Source organism: Eptesicus fuscus, chromosome 7 (assembly GCF_027574615.1).
Source record: "Eptesicus fuscus isolate TK198812 chromosome 7, DD_ASM_mEF_20220401, whole genome shotgun sequence".
NCBI lineage: Eukaryota > Metazoa > Chordata > Mammalia > Chiroptera > Vespertilionidae > Eptesicus > Eptesicus fuscus.
In genome coordinates this window covers 59,955,425-59,966,477 of record NC_072479.1, presented here as the reverse complement: position 1 = coordinate 59,966,477, position 11,053 = coordinate 59,955,425, and the positions used below count along the sequence as shown (strand labels likewise).

The window sequence follows — 11,053 nt, the reverse complement described above, 5'->3', positions numbered from 1 at the left end:
CCCCGGGCGCCCGTCACCCTCCCACGGAGGACAGCGCGGACTCTGCGTCTTCCGGCTCCTTCCAGTCTCCATCCCCTTCCCCAGCCGCCCCGCCCACGCTCCGGCCCCGGGAGTCTCCTCCCCTTCCTGATTCTTCTGGCTCCTTCCGAAGAGTTTGGTTTGAACTTTTGAACTCGCCAATCAGCGCCCTGTGCCCGTCCCCTCTCAGCCCGCCCTTGTAGGCGGGGCGCCCGGCCAGGTGCCGCGCAGCTGGAGGCGGGCCCCGGGGGCCGGGCGGGGTTCAGGGCCCGCCCTCCCGACGGGCGGTGGGTATATAGGGTGCCGCGGGCGGGCCGTCGGGTCACTTCTCCCCCGGATTCCTTGGTAATCTGTCAGTGGGAGGTCCTTGTTCCCGTTCCCTCGCATTTTTCAGCCCCTCCGAGCCCTACAAGTCTCAGCTATGGTGAGTTGTGGAGGTGGGGGTTCCCGGGGGTGGGGGTTCCTGGGGGTGGGGGTCCCCGGGCGGTGGTATGTGGGGCGGGGAGAGGGAGCCATCCGCGGAGCGGCGGGACCCGGGTTGCACGTGGGGCCGCATCCCGGAAGCCTCCAGGCAGACTGGCTTCTGGTGCCCAGGCTGGGGGAGTTGACTTCACCGGGCAGACTCCTCTGGGCTGGAAGGCGCGGCCCGGCCACTGCCCTCGGTGAAAGGGGGAAGCCCTCTTGGCCTCGGTGAGAGGGTATCGTCCTAGAGCCCGCCATCGCCCGAGGACGGCTATGGAGCCTTCACTTTGGCTCCCAAGGGCTTGTGGAAACTGCGAATCCCTCCCTTCCCATTTCCCCAATGACCTCACCTTCCCTTGCGCAGTGGAAGCACCTGGGGCACCTCGTGCGCTTCCGCTCGGAAGGTGCGAACGCTGACTGCCCCCCCCCCCCCCCCCCCAGCGCCCTGTGACTCGCTGCTGAGTCACCTGTGGCCGGGCTCTGGGGAGCGGCTCCCATTGCGCCAGGCCACCTGAAGGCTGCAGGCAGCTCCGCCCCACGCTGTCCGAGCCGGTATTTCTGGGGCTCATTTAGAGGGCTGTTTATAGCTTAAGCCAGCTTTTTAAAAGCAAGCCCATGAAAGGATTTTTTCTTGTAAAACCACAGAGTAAACTAGAACTGACGATGTATTTGTAGCTTTTTGTGTTGTTTTTTATATGTATTTGTAGTTTTAAAGAAACATGAAACTATACACTTGAGAATTTTCTATGTAACTTCCAGAGGTATTGGAAACAACTAAAAGAGAGCCTCTGTTTGTCTACAATAAGCCATGTTTTAAAACCAGTATTTATGTATCAACTGTTTCAAAACAGTATCTTTAGAAAAGAAGAAACAGTATCTTTAAAAAAGAATAGCCGGCAAGTTACATTCTTCAGAGATTACCGCAGTTACCAAAAGTATGTCTGACTGGAACAACTTGAGTGCTTTTCACCAAGCAAACCCCAAAATACTGGTAAAAGTGTAGTTAAGAAATCACTGTTTTAAAGCAGCGATTTCAACCAGTGTGCCACAAGAATTTTTAAAACATGCAATACCTGACTCATTTAGTTAGGGGCACTGGCCTCTTTTCCCTTAGATTGTCAAAACAATTTGTTTTTCAGGATGCTGCAGAATTTTATAATTAGTTTATGTATGCCCTGAGATGAAAAGGGCTGAAAATCGATGGTTTAAAGTGCAGCAGAGCAGCAGACCTATTTCAACAATAACATGTTACATTAATAGTTTTTTATGTAGGTTGCCAGTTCCATCCCAGGTCAGAATGCATATGGGAGTCAACCAACAAATACATAAATAAGTGGAACAATGTGGGGCGCAGCTACAGTGTTTGGACAGGTTCAAGCCTCGGACTAATGAGAGGGCACAGTCCTCTCATGGCCACATGCAAATCCCAGCTTGGAGGGCAGAGCCCTCCCAGCACAATGATAGCCAACAGCTATAGTTGTAAGCTTGAACCTAAGATCTGAACACGTGGCCCCACGTGCCTGAGTGATGTGGGCTTGATAGAGTTCAGGTGCATGTAATTAAGCAGATTCCAAAACCACGAGAATGTTGTAAACATCTTGACCACGCCCTTACTTTGCCTCCTGGAATCTGGCTATAAAATAGAGACAGCTTACAGGCCCTGGTGCTGTCTCTCTCCATCAGAGAGGGCAGCGACCCATTGAGGCCCAGCTTTCTTTCTCTTGTCTGTCTTTTCTAATCCTTCACCGCCCCGACTCAGGGTCATTGAACCTGGCTGAGCTGTCACGGCACATAAGGCACCTTGGGGCTGCGTATGCCATGGCCGTGCGGGCCCCACAAAACAACAAATTGATGTTTCTTTCCCACCCCTCTCTCTAAAATCAACAAAAAGAGAGACAGTGGCTACTTATCCAGTTAAAGCTAAACTAACTGACTCTCATCTGTGTAGGTCTGTCCATCTCCCTAGTGGCCATCGGGTAGTGGAGGACACAATTTAAACAAGGAATCTAGTTAGCCTGTTGAGCAATGAAAGAAAGTTTGGGGGCTCAAAAGGTTTCAATAGAAGAAGTGTTTCATTAGATTGAGAGTATCTTCTGAGATACTTCATCTCCTTAGACCTGGTTCTGTCATGGACAGATCTCTGACTCTCCAACTTTCTTGAGCTGTGGGATTTCCAAAGTCTAGTTAAAGGTAAACATGATGCAATGGTGAGTAGTCATGGGTTCATTAGCACAGACAACTCCTTTCTCCCACAGCCCTAGAGCTGGGCGAGTGGGTGCAGGTGACCCCTGAGCTTGCTTATGTGATCAGGAACCCGTGATTGTTTTATGGGGAGTATAGGTGGGAAGGAGGGGACCACAGTTCAAGGTTACGAGTGATAAGGGTTTTATTACCTCAGCTTATGAAACTAGACTCTTTGAGATCTTAGCTGGTGTTGAATTTTCTTTAACTAGTTTTCCATTAGTGGCTTTTAAAGACTTTAAACCTTATTTGAGGAAAATGGGAGATATTTATTGTCAACATTTTGAAAGTCCTCGAGTAACCAGTCCCCCAAATAACCAAAATAACACAGTAAATACTCCTTTTTTTGTTTTGTTTTGTTTTGTTTCCCTCTTAAGTCTGTGGGTATAGATTTTCATTGCCTTGTTTTACTAAACAGGAATGAATTTGGTAACAAACTATTTTGTTCAGCAAATAAAGGAAAACTTTTTCAATAATATTGTTAAATTCTTGAAACTGTAGATTTTTCCCACAGTTGCCAAAGATATGTGGACATTTCACTAGGAAACTGCTAATTTCCAAAATTGTTAAGTAAAGTCTTGGCTTTTATTTAGATGTGTCTCCACCCCACCCTACCTTCCCTCAGTGAAGGGAAAATGTTGTTCCTTAAGATCAAATTCAGTTAGAAAGCTGCCTCTGACCAGTTTTTAAAATACAGCTAACCACTGCTTATTTGGCACTTTCTCCATGAGTCATATGGCTGTAGTTTGCTGGTTTAAACTGGTTTTAAAGGGAGGGAGAAGCTCTTTTACTATTTATTGTTAAATATTTTTATTGATTTCAGAGAAAGGGAAAGGGGGAGAGAGAAAAAAAACACATCAATGATGAAAGAGAACCATTGACCGGCTGCCTCCTGCATGCCCCCACTGGGGATCCAGCCCACAACCCAGGCATGTGCCCTTGACCAATACAAACCTGGGACCTTTCAGTCTGCAGGCTGACACTCTATCCACTGAGCCAAACCGGCAAGGGCAAACTCTTGTCTTTTAAAGAATAGGATTAAAGAGGGACCAGAATGAGCTCAATAGTTACACAATCTCACAGAATGAATCACGGCTGAAAGATGAATTTTTGCATGCCTTTTAAGGGCTCAGCCAGCATATTTTCCAGGAACTGGGGGAAATGGATTGCTCTACAGCAGCTTTGTTTTTCTGAGGTGGGTAGAAACCTGACCTCTAATGTGGCTACAGAGGAAGGGTCTGGTCTCTAGCCTGCCTAATAGTTAATTAACATATCTTTGGTTTTCCCAAACATTTTTTTTTCTGAATCAGTCTTCCACAGACTGTTGCTTATGCAATAGTCCTGGGGCAGGAGTGGCCTTGAGGAAGTTGATTAATCTATCCTGAAGTTTAATTAGTCATCTTGGTGTGAATCATTCCTAAATGTCCCATCTGATGTGTCACATTCTGACATTTTCCTTTCTTCCTACCACAGCGTGAGTGCATCTCCATCCATGTTGGCCAGGCTGGTGTCCAGATCGGCAATGCCTGCTGGGAGCTCTACTGCCTGGAACACGGCATCCAGCCCGATGGCCAGATGCCAAGTGACAAGACCATTGGCGGGGGAGATGACTCCTTCAACACCTTCTTCAGTGAGACAGGCGCTGGCAAGCATGTGCCCAGGGCAGTGTTTGTAGACCTGGAACCCACAGTCATTGGTGAGTTGACCTCAGTAACCCAAGTAAGACACACACACCCCGGGGTCTGGGACACGAGGGGTGGCCAGGGGGCTCCGTTGAGGCCCTGGGGTTGAGCAGGCTTGTGCAGGTTGTTAGTGATGGGTGGCTGCTTTGGTTCCCTTTTGCAGATGAAGTTCGCACTGGTACCTACCGCCAGCTCTTCCACCCTGAGCAGCTGATCACAGGCAAGGAAGATGCTGCCAATAACTATGCCCGTGGACACTACACCATTGGCAAGGAGATCATTGACCTCGTCCTGGACCGAATTCGGAAACTGGTAAACACAGTACTTTATTTAAAATGGGGTGAGCCCTAGCCAGTTTGGCATTTTTAAATTACTAAAAAAAATCAATGAAATAGGCCTTACTAAATAACTCGATTTCTAAACTAGACAGTCCTGGGTGTGGGACTACTATTTGGGGTAGGGATAAGAACGATAGGCAAAAGAGCAATGCCTTACAAGCAGATTTGGACAATTGCTCATTCAGTGAGGGCATTTTACCAGGAGTCGGGGTGATTTTCCACAGAGAGGAAAAGAGAGAGGGATAGAGAGTGAGAAACATCGATCAGCTGCCTCTTGCACACTCCCCACTGGGAATGTGCCCACAACCAAGGCACATGCCCTTGACTGGAATCGAACCTGGGACCCTTGAGTCCGCAGGCCGACACTGTATCCACTGAGCCAAACCGGTTTCGGCTAAATGATCAAACTTTTGAAAAGAAAAATCTGGGCTGGTGCCTTATGTTGGTACAAAAAGTTTGGGGCTCCAGAAGCCAGTATAGCACTGATTAGAAATGGCCAACACTGGAAATGTTGAACAACACTGAAAGTAGAGTTGGGGGAGCTCCCTTATCCTATCTAATAAAAGTAATATGCAAATTGACTGTCACTCCACTACACCCACCAGCCAATCAGGAACAATTATGCAAATTAACCCAACCAAGATGGCTGCGGCCATGGAGAGAGCAGGAGGGAGGCTTGGGTTTCACCAGCAATGGAGGAAGCCAAGCTTTCTGCACACCCTGGCCGGCCCAGGCCTCTGCTTAAGGCTACAAACTTTCAATTATAGAAGATAAATCCCAAGAAAAATGGCGGCAGCCACGGAGCTGGAGAGAGCAGGCTAGGGTTGCCCCTGGCGAGAGAGAAAGCCAAGCTTTCCACCTGCCCTGGCCGGCCTAGGCCTCCACTCCAGGCTACAAAGTTTCAATTATAGAAGGATAATAAACCTAAACAGAAATGGCTGCCACCAAGCAGAAGGCTTGGCTCCACTCCAGGCTACAAAGTTTCAATTGTAGAAGATAAATATATCTCAGATACCAGGGCCTCCTCTTGGGTCGCCGGGGGGCATGGCCGGCCTGCAAACCACCACAGGCCCCTCGCCCAGGCTGCCCCATGCCCTAAGGGAACCCCCACCCTGATCCGGGACACCCTTCAGGGCAAACCAGGCCTCTATCCTATCTAATAAAAGAGTAATATGCAGATTGACCATCACTCCAACACACAAGATGGCTGCCCACATGTGGTCAAAGATCGTGCCCCCATGTGGACACAAGATGGCAGTTGGAAGGGACCAGGCCTGCAGGGGAGGGAAGCTAGGGGTGACCAGGCCAGCAGAGGAGGGAAGTTGAGGGCAAACAGGCTGGCAGGGGAGCAGTTAGACATAAATCAGGCTGGCAGGAGAGTGGTTAGGGGGTGATCAAGCTGGCAGGCAGAAGTGGTTAGGGGCAGTCAGGAAGGCAGGCAGGTGAGCAGTTGGGAGCCAGCAGTCCTGGATTGTGAGAGGGATGTCCCAGATTGGAGAGGGTGCAGGCTGGGCTAAGGGACACACTCCCTCCCCCCACACCTTGTGCACGAATTTCGTGCACCGGGCCTCTAGTTTTATATATATATACATACATACACTTGAGTGGCCAGGTTATTATGATCTCTGAACGCATAATAATCTGGCCACTCAGTGTATAAACTATATAATAAAAGGCTAATATGCAAATTGTTCCCTCGACCAGGAGTTCGACCAGCAGGCAGCTGGCCAACCGCCCACGTCCCCTCTCCCTGGCCAGGCTGGCCGGACCCCACCTATGCACGAATTTATGCACCGGGTCTCTAATATATATATATGTATACACACACACTCACACACACATTCTCCAGAGGCCCAGTGTATGAAATTCATGCATGGGTGCAGTCCCTAGGCCTGGCTGGTAATCGAAGCGTGAGTGTCTGGCATGGAAGGGCAGCTGACCTCTGGGCCCCTCTGAGCCCCCATCCGCCTGAGTCATTGGGCCCCTGCCCAGCTCCCTCAGTGCTTGGGAGCCGGGCGGCAGCCCCAGCACCCACTTGCACCCACCTTGGCCAGGTGCCGCCCACTCACATGCTCCACCACCTTGCTGTGGTCCCCTTTGCACCCGCCATGTTTTGCACTGCCCCCCCCCCCCCCCCCCCCCCCGCTGGTCAGCGCACGTCATAGTAAGTGGTCGAACTCTTGGTTGAGAGGATAATTTGCATATTAGGCTTTTATGATATAGGATATATATATATTTTAATATTTTTATTGATTTCAGAGAGGAAAGGAGAGGGAGAGGGAGATAGAAACATCAATGATGAGAATCATTGATCGGCTTCCTCCTGCACACCCCACACTGGGGATCGAGCCCGCAACCCCGGCATGTGCCCTTGACCGGAATGGGACCTGGACCCTTCAGTCCACAGGCCAACACTATCCACTGAACCAAACCAGCTAGGGCTAGGATATTTTTTATTGATTTCAGAGAGGAAGGGAAAGGGGGGAGAGAGAGAAACATCAATAATAAAAGAATCATTGATCTGCCTCCTGCACGCCCCACACCAGGGATCGAGCCTGCAACCCAGGCATGTGCCCTTGACTGGAATGGGACCTGGACCCTTCAGTCCGTAGCCTGACGCTCTATCCAGTGGGCCAAACCAGCTAGGGCAGAGCTCCCTTATTTTAGAAGCAAGTATCGATCACTGAAACGAGGAAGGCATTGAGATAGAAACACAAAAAGCAGCAGGCTTGTTTTTCTAATAGAGCTCCGGGCGATCGGACTTGCCCTGTGGTAGAAAAATCTTAGACAATTGTGTTCACTTCAATGACGTTGATAACTGTTCTGTTTGGGTCATTTTTAAGAGTCTGGCAGTCAGCTGACTCTGCTCCTTAGACAGCTTGTAAGTAATTAACCCAAAATCAAGAATGAATGCTTGGGTAGACTAGCTTATTAGCTACCAAGTCCAGCCACAACTGGTCTATTCTAAAAAGAATGGCCTTGCATCATTCATGGCTTGATACTTTTCCAGATGTTTATCATGGTCGCCCCAGCAAAATTGGGTTATCGGTTCCTATGTTTGCAAGTCAAGCTACAAGCACTGACTTGGAAATCAGGACCCGCCTTTAGGGACAAATAAACCTACTAAAAGCCACTGAGGGTTTATGAGTGAAGTTCATTAACTACCAAAACCATTGTATTTGTCCTTGGTGTTACTACTGTGTCCATATGAGTAATGGATGTAATTGGTAAACTAGGGTTTGCCTTCTACATTGATCTCATTCAGTGCAGGGATCTACTGGAGAAGTGAGCTCTGAGGGGTTGGTAGAGAATGTCCACAAACCTCAGCACTTTTGAGAAGTGTAAGGGTTGTCAACAGGGTACTTTGTTTGAGAGGTCAAATAATCTTGGAGTTGGCTAACCAGAACAGCTCCGTTGAGTGCTGAAAGGCCCTCACAGTCTTATGGAACCGTGACAGTACATCACCTTTCCCGAAATGGCTGGGTTTTCGGGTGACTGGTGCTCACTGTGCCAGGCACTGTTCCAAGAACTCATGTAGTTCTCAACAACCTGAGGTAGATCGCTATTCTCGTTGATGAAGAAATGAATTTGCCGAAACCGGTTTGGCTCAGTGGATAGAGCGTCGGCCTGCGGACTGAAGGGTCCCAGGTTCGATTCCGGTCAAGGGCATGTACATTGGTTGCGGGCACATCCCCGGTAGGGGGTGTGCAGGAGGCAGCTGGTCGATGTTTCTCTCTCATCGATGTTTTTGGCTCTCTATCCCTCTCCCTTCCTCTCTGTAAAAAATCAATGAAATATATTAAAAAAAAGAAAGAAGAAATGAATTTGGTCAAAGTCACAGCAAGGCCCTGGTAGAGCCAGATCCAGACCCAGCCTGATTCCAATACCAGAGCCTTCAACGGGGCTGTTCTGTTGTATTCCAGTTCTGAAAGCCTCTGCCAGGTCTCTGTAAGACAGACATCCATTGTACGGAGCTGGTGGTCCCAGGCCTGCCCTTGGTAGCTCCCCAGCTGATAAGAGTTGCCCTTGTTGTGCTGTCGCGGCAAGGGCACCAGAGGCCGCCCTCCCAGTCACTAAAACTTGGCCCTGCATCCGTTCCAGACCTCATGATTCCTCTGCCTTCAGAGATGAAAATATTTTACTTTAAAATAGCCTTTTAGAAAATATAAAATAGCCTTTTAGCAGATTTCCCCTTCCCCCAGGAGTTGATTGTGAAAAGTTTCTCTGAATCACTTAGCACTTTGGAAGCTTTTTGCAACTGCTTTCCTAGCAAATATTCAAAAGAGTTTAAAAATCTCAATCAATGTAGTAATTAAGGATTTAAAGAAGTCACTACAGCTTTGACCAAGGCTAAAATTAACACTCTCTTTCTTTTCTGACAGGCTGACCAGTGCACCGGCCTTCAGGGCTTCTTGGTTTTCCACAGCTTTGGTGGGGGAACTGGTTCTGGGTTCACCTCTCTGCTGATGGAACGTCTCTCCGTCGATTATGGCAAGAAGTCCAAGCTGGAGTTCTCCATTTACCCAGCCCCCCAGGTCTCCACAGCTGTAGTTGAGCCCTACAACTCCATCCTCACCACCCACACCACCCTGGAGCACTCTGATTGTGCCTTCATGGTTGACAACGAGGCCATCTATGACATCTGTCGTAGAAACCTCGATATTGAGCGCCCAACCTACACTAACCTTAACCGCCTTATTAGCCAGATTGTGTCCTCCATCACTGCATCCCTCAGGTTTGATGGGGCCCTGAATGTTGATCTGACTGAATTCCAGACCAACCTGGTGCCCTATCCCCGCATCCACTTCCCGCTGGCCACATACGCCCCTGTCATCTCTGCTGAGAAAGCCTACCATGAGCAGCTTACTGTAGCAGAAATCACCAATGCGTGCTTTGAGCCAGCCAACCAGATGGTGAAATGTGACCCTCGCCATGGTAAATACATGGCTTGCTGCCTTTTGTACCGTGGTGACGTGGTCCCCAAAGATGTCAATGCTGCCATTGCCACCATCAAGACCAAGCGCAGCATCCAGTTTGTGGACTGGTGCCCCACTGGCTTCAAAGTTGGCATTAATTACCAGCCTCCCACTGTGGTCCCTGGTGGAGACCTGGCCAAAGTGCAGCGAGCTGTGTGCATGCTGAGCAACACCACAGCTATTGCTGAGGCCTGGGCTCGCCTGGACCACAAGTTTGACCTGATGTATGCCAAGCGTGCCTTTGTCCACTGGTATGTGGGTGAGGGCATGGAGGAGGGAGAGTTTTCTGAGGCCCGTGAGGACATGGCTGCCCTGGAGAAGGATTATGAGGAGGTTGGAGCAGATAGTATTGAGGGAGAGGATGAGGGTGAGGAGTACTGACCTGTCAGCTGTGATGTCACACTCCAATGTCTTGGGATTGTCTTATTTCTGTTGTTCTGTCAAGTCTATTGTGTCCTAAATTTTGCAATAAAGTTGTTTTCATTTTGAATGTCAAACTGGTTTGTTCTGTATCGCAGTAAATACTTGCCCCTCTTATTCAAGGCCAGTCAGGGATGGAGGCTGGCCGACAGACCATCCTGATCATTTGATCAACCTTCCCAGTGACTTCTGTGTGTGATGTAATGTGCTAAGTGGTGTGTCTGTTTCACTTAAACCTGATTTGATGAGTGGTGATGAAATCATTTAAGTGAGGCAACAGGCTCAGATTGGGCCGGTTTCTCAAACCAGCGTGGATGTGTCACCTGTAGCTATTGAAATGCAGATCCAAGCTTCAGATACTGCATTTTTCAACAAGCTTCCAGCTGATGCTCTTAGTCTACCAAAATTCAACTAACCAGTCAGGCTGCCATGAGGTATGTCAGTATTAAAACACTCAAGTCTCATGGGGAAGCCTTTGGAATTGTGTTGATAAAGAACATAATTAGCCCTGGGTGGTAGCTCAGTGGTTAGAGCATCAGACCATGCACCAAAGGGTCATGGGTTTGATTCCTGGTCAAGGGCAGGTGCCTGGGTTGAAAGTTCATCCCCAGCCCCTGTCAGGGTGCATGCATGCAGGGGGCAAACAATGTGTCTCATCGATGTTTCTCCCTCCCCACACTCCCACTTTGAAAAATCAGTGGGAAAAATGTCCTAGGGTGAGAATTAAAAATAAAAAATCCATACTTAGACAAAACCTACAATGGCAAATATGATTGTACTTTGCGGATTTGCTGCTTGGAGGCAGTGAAGTTGGCCGAGACAAAATTAGGAGTTACAGGTGGTTGTATTATTGGTACTTGACCCAAGGTATGTCCGGAATATTTGAAGTAGGGGACCCAGGGAAGTTGAAGAACGA

At 48.9% G+C, this 11,053-nt stretch overlaps 1 protein-coding gene across 1 annotated transcript; it reads left to right on the top strand.

The window, feature by feature from the left end:
• Window positions 1–332: 332 nt before the first annotated feature.
• On the top strand, window positions 333–10,207 carry TUBA1C (tubulin alpha 1c). Its single transcript, XM_054719107.1, has 4 exons — window positions 333–442; window positions 4,195–4,417; window positions 4,567–4,715; window positions 9,124–10,207. The coding sequence occupies exons 1-4, from the start codon at window positions 440–442 to the stop codon at window positions 10,096–10,098; spliced, it is 1,350 nt and encodes a 449-aa protein (XP_054575082.1). The 5' UTR covers window positions 333–439; the 3' UTR covers window positions 10,099–10,207.
• The last annotated feature ends 846 nt before the right edge of the window (window positions 10,208–11,053 follow it).

Bases quoted from the DNA above. Each gene is read 5' to 3' on its own strand.
- TUBA1C (XM_054719107.1), top strand. The intron at 4,418-4,566 runs GTGAGTTGACCT...TCCCTTTTGCAG, and splicing joins CCTGGAACCCACAGTCATTG to ATGAAGTTCGCACTGGTACC. The intron at 4,716-9,123 runs GTAAACACAGTA...CTTTTCTGACAG, and splicing joins TGGACCGAATTCGGAAACTG to GCTGACCAGTGCACCGGCCT.